The 22,505-nt window shown below is 47.2% G+C and overlaps 6 protein-coding genes across 6 annotated transcripts; 2 read left to right on the forward strand and 4 right to left on the reverse strand.

The window, feature by feature from the left end:
- Window positions 1-131: 131 nt before the first annotated feature.
- N7519_008014 (YbhB/YbcL family Raf kinase inhibitor-like protein) lies at window positions 132-767 on the forward strand (the record flags this gene model as incomplete). The annotated part of the gene is made up of 1 exon (XM_057294790.1): window positions 132-767. One exon carries the CDS (start codon window positions 132-134, stop codon window positions 765-767), a length of 636 nt encoding a protein of 211 aa, XP_057149601.1.
- A 5,424-nt stretch (window positions 768-6,191) lies between these two features.
- N7519_008015 (Zn(II)2Cys6 transcription factor domain-containing protein) lies at window positions 6,192-7,589 on the reverse strand (the record flags this gene model as incomplete). The annotated part of the gene is made up of 4 exons (XM_057294791.1): window positions 6,192-6,859; window positions 6,951-7,091; window positions 7,155-7,369; window positions 7,444-7,589. The coding sequence occupies 4 exons, from the start codon at window positions 7,587-7,589 to the stop codon at window positions 6,192-6,194; spliced, it is 1,170 nt and encodes a 389-aa protein (XP_057149602.1).
- A 1,925-nt stretch (window positions 7,590-9,514) lies between these two features.
- On the reverse strand, window positions 9,515-12,010 carry N7519_008016 (uncharacterized protein; the record flags this gene model as incomplete). Its single annotated transcript, XM_057294792.1, has 6 exons — window positions 9,515-9,859; window positions 9,909-10,051; window positions 10,100-10,228; window positions 10,419-10,704; window positions 10,827-11,693; window positions 11,756-12,010. The coding sequence occupies 6 exons, from the start codon at window positions 12,008-12,010 to the stop codon at window positions 9,515-9,517; spliced, it is 2,025 nt and encodes a 674-aa protein (XP_057149603.1).
- Window positions 12,011-12,279: 269 nt separating this feature from the next.
- On the reverse strand, window positions 12,280-14,693 carry N7519_008017 (putative citrate synthase; the record flags this gene model as incomplete). Its single annotated transcript, XM_057294793.1, has 9 exons — window positions 12,280-12,362; window positions 12,411-12,493; window positions 12,550-13,037; window positions 13,129-13,300; window positions 13,365-13,562; window positions 13,612-13,836; window positions 14,170-14,246; window positions 14,312-14,520; window positions 14,573-14,693. 9 exons carry the CDS (start codon window positions 14,691-14,693, stop codon window positions 12,280-12,282), a joined length of 1,656 nt encoding a protein of 551 aa, XP_057149604.1.
- A 1,391-nt stretch (window positions 14,694-16,084) lies between these two features.
- Window positions 16,085-16,703, reverse strand: N7519_008018 (uncharacterized protein; the record flags this gene model as incomplete). Its single annotated transcript, XM_057294794.1, has 3 exons — window positions 16,085-16,330; window positions 16,390-16,508; window positions 16,562-16,703. 3 exons carry the CDS (start codon window positions 16,701-16,703, stop codon window positions 16,085-16,087), a joined length of 507 nt encoding a protein of 168 aa, XP_057149605.1.
- A 3,110-nt stretch (window positions 16,704-19,813) lies between these two features.
- Window positions 19,814-22,023, forward strand: N7519_008019 (putative C6 transcription factor (Leu3); the record flags this gene model as incomplete). Its single annotated transcript, XM_057294795.1, has 7 exons — window positions 19,814-19,821; window positions 19,879-19,927; window positions 19,981-20,087; window positions 20,151-20,456; window positions 20,505-20,942; window positions 21,001-21,260; window positions 21,326-22,023. 7 exons carry the CDS (start codon window positions 19,814-19,816, stop codon window positions 22,021-22,023), a joined length of 1,866 nt encoding a protein of 621 aa, XP_057149606.1.
- Between the last annotated feature and the right edge of the window lie 482 nt (window positions 22,024-22,505).

A 22,505-nucleotide genomic window follows, 5' to 3' on the forward strand; every position in this document is an offset into this window, starting at 1 on the left:
CCGGGCCGGTACAGGGCAGCTTCCCAATCGGGCCGCCCTACCCTTCCCCGACAGTCGACATCGCGACTTTTGTTGTTCCTTCATCTTCGCACAAGAACAATTCACCTTCAGTTCCATGAAATTTATGTGCCATGGCGGTTCTCCATTATCTCGAATTCATCATTGGCCGGCTGCTGTACCCAATCCGTGGCCATGATTCGGGCCAAATCATTCATTGCCCGGCCTTCAAAGACCTTCCCGGGCCCAACATGACCCTCGAATCACCCGAAGCCGGCCCCTCGGGCTCCAAGCTTCCTCTCCACTGTACCTGCAAAGCCTCTGATGGCAAAGGTTGTCTTCCTGAGCTTCGCTGGACCGCTCCAAACTGTCGCGAGCAAGTCAAGGAGTATGTGCTCCTATGTGAAGACCTCGATCCACCGATTCCATTCTTCATCTTCCACCATGGCCTCTTCTGGGCAATCCCCACCTCAGTCACCAAGGCCGAAGCGGCTAATGTCCACCCGGAGGAACTCGCTAAGATCTCCCGCCTCACTGTTGCTGGTTGGCGCTTTGTCCCCAACGTGCTCGGATCGCCGTATGTGGGTGCTGGGGCACCCCTTGGCCACGGAAAACATCGCTACGTCTTTACCATTATCGCTCTTAATGAATCGCTGAAGTTCAAGGCTCCTGAGAAAGTTTCCAAGAAGGATATAAAGCGCGCTATGACGGGCAAGGTCATCGGCTGGGCGCAGTGGACTGGCACCTTTGAAAAGCCTTGGCCCAACTAGGTCATCACCATCAGAGCCTCTTTTACACAAGCACAAGCAGCGTGGGACAGACACGAGTGACGGATTTGAATAATGGGTCCAAGGGACTTCGGCACTGGGTGTGTATTTCTTTCCCCTACCTTCACCGGGATCCTTGATGTAAGTATTCTTAAGGAAATTACGTCCTAATGGCAATCTATTCTTTGGCATCGTATTATTCAATGACGTTGCATATTTTCTAACTGATTTTCGCAATCGACACTAGTAGTAGCCCAAGATACCCACACTAGTTCAAAATACCGTGCACATATCAGCGTCAGGTAACAAAGACAATGTGTTTTGATAAGATATATTGTCATCCGAGATTGACACCAAGGCAATGCTTCCTTGTTTGCGTCCAGAAACCCACCGAAAGCTTCAGCTTTCCTATCAAATTGCTTCTTTTCGGCATATTTTCGGAATGGGACATCCTCGTTGAGCGTGATAAGCTCGGAAATTTGGTAGCAACTACGCAGCGGTATAACGGCCAGGGTTCAAAACCCATTTTACTAGGGGATAGTGATGCCTGGATGCCTTAATTAACACCGCCCTCTACACCGCTCTATACAGTGTATTGTAAATCATTCATATAGACATGAAGCTTTTTACACCATACAAACTCATGCATCTCCGATTTTTGGGGTGGTTTACCAGATCTCTCTCTCCAGTCTGAAAATGAAGCCTTTTCCCCCCATACAAATGCATCCATCTCCATTTTTGGGGTGGTTTACCAGAGCTCTCTCTCCAGTATAGAAATGAAGCCTTTTTCTCCCATACAAATGCATGCATCTCCATTTTTGGGGAGGTTTACCAGCCTCCAGCATGAAAATGAAGCCTTTTTCTCCCATACAAATGCATCCATCTCCATTTTTGGGGTGGTTTACCAGAGCTCTCTCTCCAGTATAGAAATGAAGCCTTTTTCTCCCATACAAATGCATGCATCTCCATTTTTGGGGAGGTTTACCAGCCTCCAGCATGAAAATGAAGCCTTTTTCTCCCATACAAATGCATACATCTCCATTTTTGGGTGGTTTACCAGCTCTCTCTCCAGTATAAAAATGACGCTTTTTCCATTGATTCCTAGTTACAAATCCACAAATTTACCTAACCCTCCGTCTCCGCTGGCTCCGCTGTGGTATTGTAACCGGAGATCTAGCCCGCTTCCGCCTCGCTGGCTCTGCCCTCGCCGGCTCTATATCCACTGACTCTACACCTACTAAAGTAGCCGCTTTAGTAGGTGCTGGACTTGGTGTAGTCATATGGAAAGGAGCCTTATCCTCCTATGGATCAGCCTCGAATAAATACGTATCTTTAGACCGCTTCACAACCATATAGAGCTTCGCCTTTTAACCTAGAAGCTTATTAATAAGCTCCTTTATAGTACCGTTAAAGGTATCATCCACTCCCGCTATCTATCGAGGACTATATTTCCCCTTTACGTACTACATCTCCTTAGTAAAGTAACACTTATCTGTCCACCCTAGCCTAAAATCGACGATACTCGGTAGTCTTTAAACAAAGTAATCTCTTATAAAGCTATCAATATCTAAGACCGTTTGTTTAGGACGAAGGTTAACCGAAATCGAAGCTATAAGTAATAATTAGCTTTAGGTTCTAGATTATAATCATAATTATATAGTAAAATATAGATATATATACTATCTAGAATTGGATTTGTCTCTCCTAGTTTCTCTTAGAGATAGAAAATCACTATTATTATAATCTCTTTATTCGCCTCTTTAGCGGCTTTCCGAGTAGCCTCTACTTCCTGATACTTCTTTATATAAGCTAGACGATTGCTATTTACTAAACTGCTAGCGAGGTCGGAGAACCGAGTGCTAATATACTAGACTAGTATTGCTAGCGAAGGCATTGCTAGCGAAGGCATTGCTAGCGAAGGTATTGATCGCGAAGGCATTGCTAGCGAGGGTACTACTAGGGCGGCTACTAATAAAGACGGGGTAGGACTTATAGAGGTTAACTCCTATAAAATGAGCTGTAAGGCTTCCTATATAGCAACCGAGAAAGGTATCTTGATAGATAGTAGAAAGTGAAAGGTATAAATAAGATTAGTATACGTACGTATAGGCTTAGATACTATAATTAATTTAAATCAATCTTAGACCCCCTACGGTCTTTTAATTTTAATCTTAATTTTAATTTCTAATAATATTTCTTATTCACCGAGATATAGTGAATATATCCTAAAATATTATATCATTTACTAGACCGATTTTTAATAACTAGTAAATATAATATTAATAATTTATCTAGCCTTCCGAGATATACTCTTAAGCTATATACTCCTAATCTTTATACCGTTTATCTATATACTCTTCCTTTATATACTCTTTACCTATATCCTAATCTATATACTCCTTATACGGATCCTATTTAGCTATATCTATTGGCTTTATATAAACGTCGAGGATTGGTTCTTAGCCTAAAGCCTAATACTCGTACGCTCGTTCTTATAGCTTTATATATACCGCTTCGAATAGAGACTTAGTATTACTAGTAAACCGTATATCCGGATTCTTAGGGTTAAATAGTATTCCTATTAGTTACTATCCGATCTTAATTAATTACTAGCGACACTAAATAAATGTAGGCGGCGGAAGATATTCCTTAGGATCCTATTCTTATATATCCTTTTAAAGTCTCTATAGAAGCTAGGCCTACTTTGATACTAGATCTTTATTAAGTATACACTTTAGATTATCTACTTTTAGTAAGTAAAAGTTTATCGTAGGCTTTCTTAGGATAAGATAAGTCCGGCGAGTATAAATCTAGATAGGGTAGGCATTCTAGTACGCGGTATATAACTTAACCCGCTATCGAATCATTTATATATAAACTATAAAAAGAGAAATCTAATTAGGAATACTATCTTATATAAAGCGATCTTCGTATTATAGCCTACGAAAAAACCGCTTTTTAAATTAGTATAAATTATAATTAAGCTATAATTTATTTATATAGAAGATTCTTTACTTATATAGAAGAGCCTAGTAGTTACCCTCGATAATATCCTCTACCATACCTTAATACGCTAGTTATTAACATTTCTTCTATAGATCTAGTAGTCCTTTAGTCTAATAGAGGGTGTAGCTAGACGGCGAAGCTTATACTAGCTATTAGCGAGAAGTATAGTCTCTATACCCTGGTTAGATCGGCATTTCCTAGATTAATAATATTAGCTATATAAAAGGAAAGATGATATAAAAGAAAGGTATAGACTAACCTTAGTTAATACCCTCTCTATTTAAACGTCTTAAGACCTTAGCTAAGAACGCTAACTATAGTATGAGCGCTTATACTAATATACACTTAAACGATATACCGAGAGTACCCGTTAATAGTAGTATAAATCTCTATTCTAAAGGGCTCTAGCTTTATATAGCCGTTAATATACTATACGTCGTTCGGTTTTAGAGATATATAGTTAACCCTTTCGCGCTGTGCGTTTAGAAGACGGCTTTTTACCGCTTTAGGTCGGAGGAGGCGTTATACAATTTTAACTTAGGCTCTAAGGTAAATTAGTAATTATATAGTAAATGAAATATATAGTAAATGAAGTGTATAGTAAATGAAGTGTATACTCACTTAGTATAAAATAGCCCTATAGAACGGAGATAGCGGTATAGAGTACGGTAGCTATAGTCCTTAACCTTACCGATAATATTCTTATAGATAAGAATAGCTTATAGATCGTCGAATTATTACTGTCTCTATTTAGGAGAGAGCCGAAGCTTAATATTAAGATTAGCTCGAATCCTCCTAATAGTCCTCTCCGAGGAAGGTCTGCCTTCTATAGCGAGAATTTAGAGAATCTCGTTTATATTATACCGAGATAGAAGAGCTTTAATACGATCTTAAATTTCTACCCTAAGGGTAAGAGTAAGATCACGGCGTATAGGCGGTTGCTAATTACTAAGACATCTCTTTAGTGTACTACGGCTGATATTAATATCGTGCCGTTCTTTAAGGATAGCGCGGATAGTGGTATATAAGGTATCATAAGTAATAAGGTCGAGTATCTCTTCTTTATAGGGTTTAAGATTAATACGAGGGCGCGGTATGGTAGTGGTAAAGAGTAGAAATATTTAGGAGAGAGGTCTAGAAGGGGTTTGTAGGATAATAGCTGGCAAGTTCTAATCTAGACTACCGGCCCTAGTAATTCCGGGCCAGAATTAAACCACCCCAAAAATGGAGATATATGCATTTGTATGGAGTAAAAAGGCTTCATTTTCATGCTGGAGGCTGGTAAACCACCCCAAAAATGGAGATGCATGCATTTGTATGGGGGGAAAAGGCTTCATTTTCAGACTGGAGAGAGAGATCTGGTAAACCACCCCAAAAATGGAGATGTATGAATTTGTATGGGGGAAAAAGGCTTCATTTTCAGACTAGAGAGAGAGATCTGGTAAACCACCCCAAAAACGGAGATGTATGAATTTGTATGGGAGAAAAAGGCTTCATTTTCATACTGGAGGCTGGTAAACCACCCCAAAAATGGAGATGCATGCATTTGTATGGAGTAAAAAGCTTCATGTTTTTACAACGCTACAACGTCAGTAGAATCAGGGTACTTTGATTATTAAGGCATATGTAATAGTAATTCAGGTATCTTATTTTTTCTGCCGTTCCAAAGCAAGGCATTCAGGCACCAACACCCCCAAAAAGCGGGTTTTGAACCCTGGCCGTTATACCGCTGCGTAGTAGCAACAAAGGTTCCATTGCTAGTACTTGGCCAGGCTGTAGACAGGGAGCAAGAGGAAAACAGCCGCGACCAGAAATCATTCGTTCGACATGATATTTACATTCGTGATACCGGTTTTCGTGGTTCCTTTTGAGAATGTGCCACTCAAAAGGTGTCTTAAAATGGTCAGTCGTGAAAATTTCTTGTTTATTGAAAGTTTTTGTGAGACCCAGCTGACCCGAAGGCCTTTTCGAGTGCAACTCAACCCATTTCGGGGAGTTGGTGTTGTCCATTTCGACTCGCCATTCGTCAGATACACTGGGCATGTCTGATAGTCCAATAATTTGCCGGAGACTTTGATATCCGTGGTATCTATCATCTCGGTGATTTATCTGCTTGCAATGGGTTTGCCCATCCATACACCCTCTTGGTCGTTGATATAATCCATCATCTCCAAAGCGATAGCAGACCCTTTCGACTTCTGTCTACACAGGGCCGACTTCGTCGGCGATTTCCACCATGCACACTTCGCAACATACGAAACTCAAGTGGCTTTCTTACAATAACAGGAGATACGGAACTATCTAAACAACCACCACCCTCCTAACCCTCATTAGCTGATGTTAGTACTTGAAAATTTAGAAAATCTCACGAGCTCTCGGGTTCCATTCCGCGTCTACTATATACACACATTCAACCAGCGATCACTCGAAGGTTCGAATAATCGACTGCAGCCGACGATCTGTCTCGTCCGCCATTACCAGGTGCCATCTTGAGGGAGAAGCACACTGGAGATCTTGGTGGATGAAACGGACGATAATTGACAAATGAGATAGGCAACGGCGCATCTGGCTGATGTCCTCCTCTCCCCACACGGAATGTACCCCCCCTTGCACCGAGGTAGTGGCCAATTTGGCCCTCACCTTCAACGCCCGTGCCGCCTTCTCAATCGCCATGACTAATAATGTGAGAACATTAGCCCTGACGTGTGAGGCAAAGCATACTTGACATTGAAGGATGACCACTCCCTGTTGCTGCACCCTTTCTAGGTGGAGCAATGCTGTATTTGGCCCATTCGCCTCCTCCGATCGCACGACTTCACTGAATGCCTGGGCATAGCAATCGCAGTGAAGGGAAGAAGCTTCTTCCGGCAGTACCTCAAGGTCGATCTCTCCTGGAAACAGAGACTGACTGGAATCAGTTTCGGATGGTTCTTGCCAGATTTCATTGGAGGGCAATTCCATGATTCTAGCGGGACCGTCTACTGTTCCTGAGACCTGTATTGCGTTCGGTGCGAGGCTGAAAGGGTAGATCGCACCACCCTGAAAGAGTGACCCCGACTGGGTGCCCGGCGCAGCGGTGTGCACGAATCCTCCAACGGGGGGGTTCATCGACCATCAAACCGATATGGGGAGAATAACACTGTGTGGAATAGTTAATAGGCGGCTCAGGAAATCGGGGACCCCCAAAACTTTCGAATCCGTCAGCTCGCTCAAACGAGCTCTCCAGGCTAGTATCGGCGAATCCTGGATCGAGGTGGTTGCTGGCCTCGTTTGTGCTGACGAACTCCTGGTCCTGGATCCCATCTCCATCTGTCTGGCTTTCTACATATCCCAAACCGTTATCTATCGACACCTATATACCCCATGGATGAAGTCTGTGCTTACCTGAAACATCCGAGAACAACTCTGTGAAACTCGGCCACTGAAAGTCTTCCTCCGGTGGTGTGACCTCAGTGCCGGCCCTGGAGTCGCTCTTGTGCGACTCTTCCCTGTCCCAGGACCCGAGCCGGATGCTGTAGTTGGACTCGGGATCCGACTCGGGACCCTGCGCGCCCTCTGCGCCCTCACTGCGCGGGCTGGCCTCGGTGCCCTCCCCGCAGCTCGTCGAGTCGGACGGTCAACTACCTCCGCCTCTCCCCTGCGCGTCTTTACGCCTGCCCCCGCTGATACCGACCGGTTTGTCTTTCTCTTGGCCGGCCGGCCCAGCGGTTGCGAGATCGAATAGACACACTCATACCCGTGACTTTCGCACCTCTCGCACGGGTAAGTGTGGCTACATCGAATCTTTGCTTGTTGACAGGCGTTACAGGTTGTGCGCATCTTTTGGTTGGGGAGTAGTTGACCGTTAGACTGGGGAGATCTCTTGATAGAGATCTCAGCCATAGATATAAGAACAGGTTTAATTGGGAAGGATGGAAATTGTTGTCCTCTCCAACGTAATGATCAGCGAGTATGGGTTCTCGTTGGTCTTGGATCAATTCGAGGTATTTATATTCATTTCATGATCACCTCCCCCACGCAGTTGATCATCTCTACTGTCTAACAACATAGGACCACGTTTGATTGCGCTCCTGCGCTCATCAGGAAAAGGCGACACTGTTTACCCACACCTCAACGAGGCCCCCTGACAGCAATTGCCGAAACCACGAAAGTTACATGGGTCCTGAACTTTACTACTGACAAATAATTTCGTCCTACCCTCCTTTGGACCTGCGTGCAAGTACCGTACTTGTACTCTGTGGGGTCTTGACTGTGCAAGGATTACCAACCTTATCTCGCCATTCATTAGTGAACAAACTGAGGGTCCAGTATACTTGAGGATGATTTTGGATGCTAACTGAGTTCAGTAACGCTGCCGTAAGGTATTCTCATTTCATGGGGCTCGTATGCTTCCTTACGCCAGATGCCATCCAACCGTTGTTGCACACGAAAACGGCTGTTTCCTTTCTGGAGCAACGTCCTATTCTAGTTGATGACGCGGCGAACAAAATCAGATAAAATTGCAAGGGCATCGTGAGCCAACAGCCATGAAGCCGGACTACAATATCAGCCCGATGCCCGAGAAGCTTCCTCACACCAGGGGCATCCATCAATCCGAACCCACCCGCGCTTCGTTCTACGCTACTCCCAGTCGGAGTATATGTTCACCCGGTAGGACAGTTGCCTGACGATGCTTATCCGGAGACAACAATTGGTGCGTATTTACTACCTGAAAAAAGGGGCATTTGTTTCTAATATCATCTCTTCACTAGGTCAAATGTCGTCCTAGCAACCGTTCCTCGATATACTACACAAATTCCATTGCCATTTCTGCACCGGACTCGTGGCCGTCCAACCTCATCTCATTTCCTGATGATAACCTGACTGGCAATTCTCGTCCAATTCCATCAGCGCACACAAGGCAGCAGACCAAGGCTCGGGACGGCTACGACGTTTAACCTTCGGATTAAACCTTGGCGAAATGGTTATGACAGGGGAAGACTTGAATGGAGGGATAAATGCGTGAGGTTCTGTTAACAACATGCTTGTTGGGAATACGGTTCATATTGTATCTGCTATGTCCTAATCCTTTCTGCTGAAAGCAATTCGATAATCCAATGTTCCCATGCGCGATTTAGCTACCTTTTAATATGTGGTACAATTGACTTCACCCGCTAAATCCCACATGCTATGGCACCGGGGTATATATTATTACCTCAAAGGCAATCTAAGAGCCAAGTGCCAAAAGGCTAAACTATAGTTACGGCCATCACACCCACTGCGAATGCACGTTCCTTTGCCTGATCGCCATGGAAACGTGCTATTGCTTAATTCAATAGAGATATTCTTCCATTGGTTGGTCCCCTCCAACTATGTAGCACTAAGGTTTGCCTCAGAAATACACAAAGGCCGTTGGATTGCTTGCCCATGGGGAATTGTACCACATGTACTCTCCTCTCCGGCGCGGGATCACTTCAGTACAGCATCGTCAGGATGTTATCTCACAATGTCACCGCACATGACATACACAAAAGGTTGTGGATATCATTTCCAAATCTAGTTCGAATGAACTCCATACAAGCAAACCCAGATATGTAAGTAGCCTCTCACATCTTTGGAGACCACATTCGGGCCATCCCAATTAAATTTATCATCCGAAGGGTGCCAAAAGTAGCCTACGAATAATCAATTATATTTCCTAGTCCCTGAACCCTGCTAACTAATAATATAAGCCAACCACAGTGTCCATCTGCCCATGCAGTACCCTAGCTCATGACGACAACCGCCGTCCTAGTGGGACAATCCACGGAACGGAACGAAGTGGTTGTCGCACCCTGAGGCATCGTGGCCGTCTCCCCTTCGGTAGGTTCATGTCTACCAATGAAATAGTTCATGGCAACAGGAGGGACCAACCCCGCCGCCTGCACAAACTTCCTGATATCGAATCCGGCACGGGCGCTAACAGTCTCCGGGAACACATGTGAGAAGCATTCAGGGAATTGATAGGCTGGGGGCTGCGCAAAAAGGAGGTACACGTAACGGTGATGGGTATTTGGTGGTGCACGAGGAGCTATGTACGAGGCTATGGGGTCATGCTTATCTCCGTGGTCCTTGCCAGGAACGAGTATGGATGGAGAGGGATGGCTTTCTGCAATCTACCATGAGATTTGCTTGATACCAGTGTAAGATGACTGATTGGATATGTGTTCCTGGAAGGATGGCGTCGAGGTCGATGAAGAGGATAATGTATTTCTCGTTACACGCGAGGTTCATAGTACTGATCTCTGGAATCATAGTGGTGTCTGGGCTGATGTTAAAGTGTTCGATTCAATGTCTTCCTAATCACATACCTCGAATGTCCACTTCCATACCGGGATCGATCCATTGACCTCCAGGATACCGTATTTGCAGTTGGTGGCTTGGGGTCCAGGGGAAGATCTGGATTATCTCTGTCAGAACGCTAAATAGGAGCGCGAACACTGAGATCATATTGTCTTATGTGAAATCAACCGAGAACAGAATTCGACTACAGTATATTAATCCAACATTCAAATCAAGGGCAATGCCACTCGGCAGGTGGTTCCGATTTATAGACCCGCCTGCCTTACGTGGATTATGGTCTCTCATGTACAGTCCGCCGTTGTGAATCAGTCTCGACTTGTTTCTTACGCCATTCCCAGCCCTGAGCGTAAACCATACTGAGAAGCGGGGTGACAAGAGCAATTGCGCCCGACACAGAACAATATGTCCATTGCACACCTATCCGCCTGATCAGAGGGTTGACCATGGCCGCAGCACCAGCGCCCAGAAAACAGCGCACAAGGTTGTTAGCAGCCATCGCTGTAGCAGGTGTCTCGTAGTACAAGTCGACGATGAGAATGTTCATCACATTATATGCCGCCGTGATACAAAAGCAAATTATAAACACCACCATAAGGGCAACCAAGAGTGGTGGCTTCAGGGGGTATCAGTACGCCGTAGACGACTACTGAGGCAGCTGCAAGTATCTGAAAGGGGGAATCAAAGTCAGCTAATAGAAGGGGCAAGTAAAATGTCTCAGAGCTCAGGGCAACGTACTGTCATTGGCAGGCCAATCTGCAACCTCGCTTGCTCGATGGGAAATCCAATGATATCCTGCTTTTGGTTCTTGTGTACCGTCTGACCGGCGGTCCGTCGAGTTCGCCGGTAGTTCCAGTCAACTAATACTCCGTTGACAGTTGCACTGAGCAATGACCCTAGACCTGCTGGAATGAAGCATAGCCCAATACCAAGGTCGTCTAGATCATAGATTCTTTGGAACAATGCGGGAATTCCAGCTGTGACGGCGTAGTAGCTGCTGAATATAACTCCATTTGCCAAAAGCACCAGTCCCACCGGTCGCTGGAAAAGCAGACGTAGAGTTGAACACGGGTTAGGGACATTCACGCGCCTCTTGGGCACACTTGGCCAAGGTGGGGTCACTGGGGTGGTGGTCCGTAAGTAACTCCAAATGGCTCGATTCCATCCAACCGCAGGAGTCGACCCATTCCCTACAATGCCGCGGCATGTCTCGGGAAAGAAGAGCAGCAGCGGCATGAAGAAAGTACCGGCTGCAATAGCAAGGAACCAAAATATCGCTTCCCAGCCCAGATACTTACTAAGAACACCTCCAAGAATCGGCCCGATGGATGGAGCAAGAATGTTTCCCACGGAGGTGAAGCCCATGTACATACCTCGCTCAGCAGATGTGATAATATCGGCTGCCACTGCGGATGCAAGGGCCACGGTGCCGCTGCTGCCACAACTTTGGACGGCGCGTAGAGCTAAGAGCGCTGGAAAACTGTGTTGTAGAGCGAGAGCGACATTTCCGAATATATATATCGCGAAGCAGAGGATGTATGCGGGTCTGCGACCAGCTTGGTCTGCCAATGATCCCGTTAACATTGGGGCGAGGCCCTGGCATATCTTTGAAGACGGAGTTGTCAGTATATTCCACTAGGATTTGTAGGTTCTTCTTTAGAACATACCATATATGTCGTGATCGTCAGATTAATTTGGGGTGGACTGACTCGTAAGTCCTTTGCAATGGAATTCAAAGCTGGGTAGTAGATATTGGCAGATAGAGGTGAAAAGCTTGAAGCCAGTGCTGCTGTCAAAATAATGAGGCGTTTCTGTGTTGGTGTGAACACGGAATATGACTCGGTGGTAGGATGCAGCAAAGGCGTTTCTTCGTTGACCTCCTCCTGCTGGGGTATTTGTTGAGGGGGATCTTGATTGTTCATGTTGGTCCAAGATAGAGGGCTAAACAGAACTTTCTGCATTTGTTCTGGGCTTGATGGAGAATAAATACCCGGGTCTTTTTGGGCCGTTAAATCAACCGTGATGCCAAAAGGCCGATTACACTTCGAGTGAATAATGTCTGCTACGCTTTTACAGAGCACAAAGATCTTGCTTCTCGAGAAAATTATTACTATAGGCAGATTTCGCTAGTTCTCGTAAGACCGGCGAACATCGGTAGGAATGATCCCTCCTTCGTGAGACTTCCACGCTCCTATATGCTAGGCCTGGGTCCGGAAGTAGGCTCTGCCTGGCCCGTATACAAATGAATAGGTCGAAACAGCTTGCCACGAGTGACTATAGTTCGTCAGTCAAGTCAACGAGCATCCAGTAGCCATTCCTTACCCATGTACTCTCTCCAGTGCGCCATAATACCCATGATGCGATGAGCAAGCATTGCCGCCGGAATCATCTCAGGCTCAAAGCCACTAAATCAGTGTATTGGAACCTACGGTCATAATAAATATGTCACGGCTGCACTTACATTCCAGTAAACACAAAGTTACCGTAGAAGTCCGCATTAGGATACAAGCCCCGTGTACTAAAATACTCGTCTTTCGCAGCGGCCTCCTCGATCGTCTCGGCGACTTTTAATAGCGGTTGATGAACATCAGTTAAATCCTTCAGGATACTTTGGATCGGACGCACGCGTGGGTCCATTCCCTTATAGGTGCGGTGGCCATAGCCGAATAACTTTTGCTTTCCGGCTTTTATTTCTTCGATGAAGGCTGGGACATTGCTCGGTTCTCCAATGTTAAGGAGAGCGCGTTGGGCGGACTCTGTTGCACCAAAGTGTAAGGGTCCGTGGGCGGCAGCCACGGCAGATATCAGACAGGATACCGGGTCAGTCAGGGATGAGGCGGTCACTAGGGCCGTGAAGACACTTAGGGCCATTCCGTGCTCGGCGTTGAGGTTACCAAAGCGGCGGAAGCAGGATATGCGTGTAGGGTCTGGGCGGTTTGTCTTCTGGGTCTACGAGACCGGCCATCGTGAATAGATTCTCGTAGTACGTCTGGTGGAGAGACGGAGACCTCCAGGGAATGCCTAGTCGGTGGGAGCGCACGGCTCCGAAGACAACAGCGTAGGCGGCAACGGTTTGCAGGATGACTTGGTCGGCTCGTTTGATGTCTGTTTGGTAGATTGTCGCATTTGCGGTAGCTGGGATCACATCGGGTATACAGGCCAGGTAGGCGGAAAGGCCGGCTAGAATCAGCGGCAGTGGGCTGCTTGTCCTCCTGTGTAGTCCAATGCTGGTTAGAAACACACTACTGCAGAACACGACCAAGAGGATCATCATACGGAAGATTGAAGATAGTCTGGCGCACAATATCAGGGACCTCTTGCATATACTGTGCCAGCCGCTGGCGTAGCTCTTCACGCTGACTTGCTGTGGGATATGTCCCCCATAGCAGGAGATGGAACATTTCTTCGAACTCGCATCCCCAGAGTTGCTCTAGGGTATACCCTCGATACAGAAGTAGACCGTGTTCATGATCACTAGGCACCAATTAACCAGACATCATGAGCACCTCCGTGGGATTCTCACGAGAAACTGATAGTTGACTGTGTCACGGCCGTATTTTGCAATCCGGGATCATATACACGCAATCCATGGGCGACTTGGTTTGCGCGATTGCTATTGAGCGAAGGCGCCCGGATACCCTGAAGATCGGTCGCCCGTACTGCGTTTTGGTTAATGGGGATCTCATAGTTCACGTTAGTGCGCGAGTCACAGATAAATAGAGTGCCAGTCGACATTTTAAGCAGAATACTACAATAAAATTGAATTGTGGCGTCAAAGTCTCGTCCGGGAATTTCAGTCAAGTGCAAACATTTGTCGCTGAGAACTGACCAGCGTGGATATAATGTGCCCGAAGACACAAAGTAGGTTGTCTCACCTGAAACTTGCCGACAAGAACATATCGGGTACTATTAGCTTCCAACTTGCTCTATATGATTGGCCTACAAGGATTTGGTGTGCACATTTTGACTGGTGCAAGTCACATTAGACTATATCGTTGCATTTGTCATTATCACTCATTATAAGGACTCATAAAAAGCTTTTCTTCACGAACTCGAACTTCCCCTAAAAACCAGCGTTTACTCAGGCATGTGCTTGAAAGGGCGGGCAAGGGATTCCTGGCAGAAAGGAAGCTTGCTGACAGTCCAGATCTCGGTGTCCTACATAGAGCAAGTCAGTCATACCCCAGCGAAGGTTAAATCAAGCCCTAACTTATTGCACTTACAGGCTTCAAGGTCTTCTTGATCTCAGTATCGAGAGTGCCAGCCTTGAGGGCAATGATCTCGGGAGCGGCATCAGGGTCATGAGCGATGGGGGAACCACACTCAGAGCAGAAGATGCGGTGGACAGCATGGCCGGAAGAGCCCTTGCCAGCCCAGCTCTTGACGGGACCGGCAATCTTCAGCTTTTCCTTAGGGACAACAGCGACGAGCGCTATGACAAAAGTCAATAATCGGGTATTTCCTGGAAATTTTACGCAACTAACAGTAGGTCGAGCCACTCTGGCGTTGGCAGTCATCGCAATGGTCATAGGCAGTGATCACAGGGGCGTCAACGTCCACGGTGTACGTGACGGCTTTGCAGAGGCAGTGTCCGGAGAGAGGCATTGTGCGGATTGATTCTTTCAAGGTACTTGGAATTGAGGACCTTTGGAGAGGGGACGGGCGGGTATTTAAGAGATTCTTGTCCCCAACAGTGGAAGGCAAGTTGAGCTGGTCATCTTCATTGATGTGTTAAGTCCCGAGTACTTGCTTTTTCTCTTCGCCAATGCCGGTGGGACGGGTACCTGGTACTTTCCAAGCTACGTCATAGCTACGGAGCTGAGTTTCCATTTGAGCTTTTTCCTCCCCAACTCCACCAAATGCGACTATTTTCTCCAGTTCGGGCAATTCCAATTCCAAATAGAAGTTCCGTCAAAATTTCAAATCAGCTAGTGCTGATTATTGGTTCATATCAGCCCGAAAACTGCAAGGCAATGACAAATTATCATGTCCCGCCATAGCTTCATGCAAGGCGTGGGGCCCCATTTACCCCTCCAAAGGCTCGACAGCCAAGCATGGCACTCATGCCAACTGTCAGTCGATAGTTTTGCGTAATGCTGATCAGACTCCGCAAATCAGCTTTCTTGCGGAGATGCAGCCACTGCGGCTTATCTGTCAGCGATGGCTCATTCTCCGATTCTCCGACCGCTCTCCAATCGGAGCCAACTCGCACTCCTTCCGGATGTGAGCACCCAAGCGGCGTATAAAATGGGTCTGAAGGCAACGAGTTGTGTTATTCAATGTCCCGAGACAGAAATTCCTCGGTGGCCGCAATGTGATGGGTCAAGTTGTCCACACCGAACCTGAGGGATTCATCTGGCGATACGTCGGCTAGCAATTGGCACGGCTTGTAGTGGGTCGTCTCAAATTTTCGATTCAATCATGGCTCCATCCTCGTGAGTCTTGGACTTCCTGGTCGAGCGCGTTCACGCAAGGAGTTGCATGAGGCTCCGAAGTCTATTTTGCGATCTGCGTTGTGATCGATCGCTTCCGACACACAGAGGTGCTGGATATCAGAAACAAGCCTGGACCATGACCCGGTGACCTGGTACATATTTGTCAGTTTATGCAGGCTGTCCAAGCTGAAATCCCGAGGATTCAAACAAAGTTCGTTGAATATCTTGGCAGACGTGCCCATTCAAGGGACAGCGGAATGGCGGGTCAGGGGCCTAGCATTCCAAACCCCCAAAATAGAGGATAGCTTCAGGAATATTCATTGGCCAATACAGATTTTGAGCTTGGGAACCTTTCAATAATACTTTTGTATACGCATCCTATGGCATCAGTACAAGATATGTTCACGGTGGCGATGCCAGCATATGTACACTTTTCGTTGGCACAATATATATCGCGGTATGTTCGGTGCGCCTGTTTTACATGACAGAATGTTAATAGCTCCCATAGCTGCCTCGTCGGGCATTGTCGATCTTGTCCGCTGCACTCTGTACACGCGACTGTCAGCTACCATCACCACAAAGCTCAACATCCCCACTTGCCTGCATCTGAGCTGCCATTCCTCCCCGAGGATTCTGACCGCCATAAACAGTGGCCTCGGCATGTTGTGCGTCACGGGCATCATCCTTGGTGATATATGCAGGCACATCAGCCACAGCTGTGAGTCCCAAAGCGTCGTTACTGTCAGCGATCGACCGAACTTGAGCGGAAATATAGCCGACTCCGGGTGGTTGGTTAAATGCACGTCCCTGTGGGGACCTCGCGTTAGTGATCTCTCACTGATGACCTTTCGCCGGGATTGCCTGACCTCTGTAGCTTGGATTTCTTTGGCGTCTTCTATTGAGATCGCGCTTGATGGTTTCCGCGATACCTCTGCGACCTTGCTTTCGAAATTCATTTGCCGCATAGAAAGACTTTGAGCCGTCGCTATATTCGATCAGTCATGCACTGCTTGCAGATAGAATATAGTTCCTACTCACCAGCTGGTCCACCCCGAGAAGGTCCGCGTCCAGTCAGCGCACTTTCAGCCTGCGCGATGGCCGAAACATCATCCTGCGTTATGCGCTGCCCTCTCTCGGCAGCGAGCTGGATTTCGGCGACGGTAGGAATATCAAAACTCATGACTGCGCGCAAGAAAATGACTTGTCTTGCTGCATTCTGCTTGATCTCACATCTTGTTGTTCTGCTATATACTTCGTCTTTAGATTCGGTGATGTCACGGTGAGGGCATATCAACCGACCGAACTTTGCCTTCTCTCGTCAGTGGTGGGGGCGCGAGCATATCCAGACTTGAATAGAATATTCGACTCTTCGATCGAACAGAAATTGCGGGGGATGCGCGATACCCCCAATTTGCCATGTCGCCTAGAGGATGAACCCCCCTACCACCTCATTCCAAATCATCATCACCCCGTGGAACGATGTCTGGAGTAAAGTAAACGACCATCTACATTTCGTACAACGCAGTGGACAGCATCCGGAGATCTGTGAGGCAGAACAGATTGCTGAAGTGTCGTTGACTGGTCATGTTTTAGTGGTTGGCTCATTCACAACGGGGTAGGGCAGCTTCTGAGCACCGTTCCATGGATGACCTGCTGCAGATTGCCCCTGTCAGTGCCACCACAACCAAACCCAAAAATGAAAGAAAAGGTGTCGAATGAAATTACTCATGACAGGCCAGCTTCCATGCCGCGTCGTCATCGACCGCTCCGGCCGAACGACGGCAACTGGATATCCAACCACGAGATCTTGTGAGTCCCACGTTGCGTGACATGGCAGGATAGCACATTAGACCCTTGTCATGAGTAGCACGCCTCCTTTGAGTCTGTAGAGTTTGATGACTTCGGTAGTGTGAGACACCTGGCTACGAGTTCAGGTCACCGCAATGTACCCTTGCGGAAGGTTCACGGATTTGTTCAGGGTCTTTTGGGTTTTCACCTTGGCAAAGATCCTACATAGGAGATCGTTCAAACCATACGGTAGTCACAGTTACAAGACCCTCTATCGTATGGGTGACAGTGTATTGCCAATCCAAATGTCTTGTAATTTCATAACTTCATTCCACGATATGCCGGTTCTTTTGTCTCACTCCAAGGGTCCCTTTTGATGAAAAGGCCCTGCGGAGTATATACCACTCTATAACCTCGGGTCTGAAAATGTTTCATAAGCAACATCGTGACAAATTCTGCCGAAGGTGTCAAGTCTAACCGTAATATCTCAAGGCATGTATCTAGACATGCTTATCGATTGTCTATAAATTTGGAGTATTTTAATATCGCATGAAGTTAAACCCACTGGATCAGGGAGTTCAACCCTTAGACTTGAAGAAAAGTTTCAATATACAATTCTTATTTTCAGCAAGGGCCTAAGCGTCATCAGAAAGAGGTTATAATTCCATCAGTGGAGGTTACGCTAAACTACCTAGGTTGTCAGGCGATGAGAGGGAATAGCAAGACAACAAATCAAGGATGAAGGATGCCAACCGCTCTTAATTTCGTTTCATCCGGATAGAATGTAGCACTCTAATACTACAGAATCTTCTATCTTCTATCAAGTAGAAGTCTCACTATAGACTCATGGTCGTGGGGTGTAGCTAGCTTAGGCTCTGTTGTTTGAGGATCTACGCCGTGTTCGAGCGATATAGGGATGATATTCCGTCCGCTATCCTTAACAGCTCGATATAATGGCGAAAGGGCATACCATTTTAGATAATCGTCACGATAATGCAGCAAATTTACCACCGCCAGATTCCCTAACTAGTGCCGTAGTGGAGAGGGGTGGGTAGTCAGCCGCCACACTGTTCCCTATATATGGCGAGAAAAACCAAAACCCTACAGAGGACCTTTCTACGTAGGTACTAAACAATTCTTAGTAGGCAGTTGGACGACCTCCATTACGGGAAATAGTCGTGGTCAATTCCGCCAGCGCATGTGTGCGTAGAAGAAATATATATAGAAGCGTTCAAGCAGGCCCCCGTCAAAAACTAAATTTAGTAAGAAAAGACACAGCAAAACGACGCCCGACAGGCCTTCCAAGATGATATCGAGCAAAACACGGCACAATAGGACAAGCCATACCTAGCTAGCAGGCTCGTTAACGCCAAGAAGTGTGTCGTCTTGGCTGGCGTCTTGCGTTGTAGGGCTTGTATTGCTTGGTCGTTTCTAAACCTTATTTCATTCTCGCAAAATAGAAAAGAAAAGGGAGAAAGAAAGAGAAAAGAAGAAGACTGGCTTGGGTCGTCAATGCTCGTTAGGTCTTGTCGGTTCGCTTTTCGTGGCGCTAGACGTAGGGGCTAGAGACTGCGAAGCCCCTAGATCGTTTAGTTAATTTCTTCTTAATAGAATCTGCCCCCAAGCTAGTGCTTCTCGCCAAAACCAGCACAAATTACCTAGCGTGAAGAACTCTCCAGGGCTTCGGCTGTTCTCGATATCTCTAGATTTCTGGGATTTCTGGGATTCATCTTTGATTTGGAATTACATGAAACCCCGAACATCCGTAACGTTTGCCCCTACTCTTTTTCTTCGACTTGTAGACATCTTGACTTTTGTCGAACTCATACTCCATATACTTCTTGATCTTCTATATAATGGAATCTGAAGCATTCGTCAGCGCGTTCCTCGACACATGCGCCGACGGAGATCTTTCAACACCCAAGCACCCATATGCTTGATCTCCTTTGGCCTTAACAGGTTTACAGTTGACTATATAGGGCCATACGACGATTAGTGTCAGGTACCTACATATGTTAGCTAAAGTGAGGCGAAATGAATGCGAAAACATAAGGAGGGGAGATCAGGCTCTCGACGTGTGCCGGCTTAACCGAGACCCTCATACCTAGACCTCGTAACCGCCCGCGAGCCGCGCACTGAGGGTTGCCCCCGAAAAATTTCGCCCACAAACACGACAAGTATAGAAAATTCTATAATAGCATAAGATGTGCAAGTTCTGTTTGTCTTCAAGTTATTGACACCTCGGACACTATGGCAGTAACTCGAAAGCGGTGTGGCTGATTCCATGAGTATCACATGACCCCTTCCCTTCTCGTTCGACCAATCACAAACCCGCCAGCATCCCGTTACCGGGATTGAAGGCTACCACTCTGCCTTTCCCCTGTTTTATGATCAAAAAAAAAAATCGAGTGAAGCCAATAAACAGGGAATTTGAGCACCGTTTTTGTTTTATTTGCTACCTACGAACTCAACTATCAGGTTGTGGTCGCCCAAGGCTCAGAAATGGAGGTGTACGAGCATCTATTAGTCCCCGTTCAAAGAAGTATGCTAAGGTAACCCATACACAGATTACCCAAAAAAGGAAAGAAGGCGTGCACTATGTGCCGCCAGCAAAAGGTACATATGTATTGATGACTTTCCCTTTACAGAGACTGTACTGACTCTAGTAGGCTAAATGCGATGTCTGGCGCGATGAGAGCGTACCGTGTTCCCGATGCCGCAAACGCAATCTCGAGTGCACCATAGATGACAGCTTTACAAGAGAGCATAAGCGTCGGTAAGAGTCTGAGACACCGAGTAAGCCGGAACGAATCCACTTCTTACATATACTTCTCCAAAGCCGATACATCGAACTAGAACACGAGAATGAGCGGTGGCGCCAACTACAAATCTCCCAGCAGTTGAACCCCGATTCCGTGCCGATTGCGTTATCCACAGCGGCAACGGAGCTAGGAGTACCGGCTGTGCTGAAGTCGGATGCTCAATTGGACGATTCGCAGGGTTTGTCGCTGGCATATCCCCAATATCATCTTGCACCAGCGGGCCCCACGCCGGCTCTGATGATGGGAGGGAATGATCCCACAAAGCCCCGTTCACTGAAGAGCGTCACCATCACAGGTGGAGAGGTTGACGACTTGTACCAATTGTAGATGTTCCCAACAGCTCTGGTCAGCTTGTTGCTAACATCTTACAGGTTCTTCCGTCACTATGCCTCGTTCCTTCCAATTCTCGATGCGCAGACCAAGCCGAATGCGTACTTCGCGCAGTCTTCATTCCTCTTTTGGGCCGTCATCGGCGTTGCCAGTCGATCGTATTCCCGCAACCCGACTTTGCAGACTGCGCTGGCCCAGGAAGTCACGGAAATGGCATTCCTGTCGGTCTTGTCGACGTGCGCGCCGTGGTATACCATACAGGGGCTGTTGCTCCTGCTGACTTGGCCGTTCCCCAAGGAGAATCGTCCAGATGTGACATTCCCTCTGAGTGGGATGCTCTTGCATGTAGCGATGCAAAACGGTTTCCATATCCCAATGTCGAGCCATGAATTTTCCCGAGTGAAGATACCGGCGTCGTCAGACTTGGATATGGTCCGACGCTCTGAGCTGTGGGCTCATTGTGTCCTTGTATACCAAAGGTGTGTACTCCTCGTTCAAAGTGTGGCCGAGCGAAATCACCGTGCTGATTCATCGTAGGTCTTGTGTGATCAAAGGACAGTCTCCGCGAAACCTGGTCAGTTTGGCACAGGATACCATCCAACGCCAGGTGCTGTTTGATAAGATCGCTCCACACCTGGTTCAGAAACTCAGATGCCAGGAGGTCGTCGGGAAATGCAGCGAGGAAGTTCTGGAGAATGGAGTTCGTGCCATGTCTCTGGACCAGGAGCTGGCTTTGGACATTTTGTTGCGGAAGTATGAGGGAGAGGTAGATGATATTGCATTGCAGGCAGTAGTCGGTTTGTCTCTGATATGGATCCCCTCGGCAATAGTCCATCCACTAATGCGTATTTCCTTCTTACAGATGACGAGAAGTACCACCTTCTCCTTTGTCGTATGGCAATCCAAAGCTTCCATTTCTACAAGAACCAGACACTCGTCTCTAGTGGTTGTCTTCCGCGTCTTATCGTCACCGCTTGCAACTTGATCGACTATATTCAAGGGTTGGCGGATCGTATGGGATCTCTCTTCATGGCACCTGTTCAAATAACCTTCGGTCTACTCTTGGCTTCGATGTCACTGTTGCGGATTCTTAAAAGCGATTATGCCTCCAGCGGACTCGATACAAGCCGGGCGCAGGCCTCATTCTTCGCCACCATCAATTTGGCCAAGCAAATGTCCACCGACAGAAGCGATACAGCTGCTAAGATGATCACGGTTTTGAATCAATTATGGATTAGCAGCAAGGCATTCCGCAAACCCGATGGCTCGGAATATACCGCACTTCGAATCCGCAGTCGCTTGATCCTTAGTCAGATCTTGGATGCTGTCTGGTGGTGGCGTGATGAATATGACCCAAACGTGCGCGCTAAAATGCAAGGGACGGAGTCTGTTGACGGATCTTCCCGAATCAACATGCCTCCCGGCATCGAGGCAGGGCGTGCTATAATGGGAACAGATCCCACTCTAGACGCCAGGGGGGGTTCTTCCGAGCGCCGGTCCTCTGCAGGGAGAGTTCCAGATCAACGACGATTACCTCACGAACTTCGAGTGGCTGAGTGATGAAATTTTCTCATTCCCTCCAGATGCGTCGTTGCCGAACAACCTACCATGAGCACTGTAGTTTACCTTGGAACCCATACTCAAGGATCCATTTTCCGTTTGAATTTCGCTCTCCGGTCAAACTGAAATGGCATTGTAGAGAGGGGCTACCGGCCACGAAGGGCGTACACCGGTCATACGCCCTTCGTGATCCCAACTAGCTACATATGGAAGCTAACCTCCGGGCCCAATATGTGCTCCAAACCCCGGCATTGCCGGTCTCGGCGCATCGGCAAATTTACCTCTGTACGTCCAAACATCTTCAGCAACATCCTACACGCCCACGAAACGCAGGCCTGGCTCGAGACGTCCAAATAAAGATCTCATCAGCAAGTCTAAGCCACTAGGTCAAGCAACCACGGGAGCAATGCCATGCAGATCGAGTTGAACGCGCGGCCTTACAGCCCGGGGTTATGGATTCTTTAGGTGCCATGTTTAGCACT

The sequence above is a fragment of the Penicillium mononematosum genome, assembly GCF_028829835.1.
Source record: "Penicillium mononematosum strain IBT 11891 chromosome Unknown utg000003l:1.0-8172316.0:1.0-8177699.0, whole genome shotgun sequence".
Classification (NCBI taxonomy): Eukaryota; Fungi; Ascomycota; class Eurotiomycetes; order Eurotiales; family Aspergillaceae; genus Penicillium; species Penicillium mononematosum.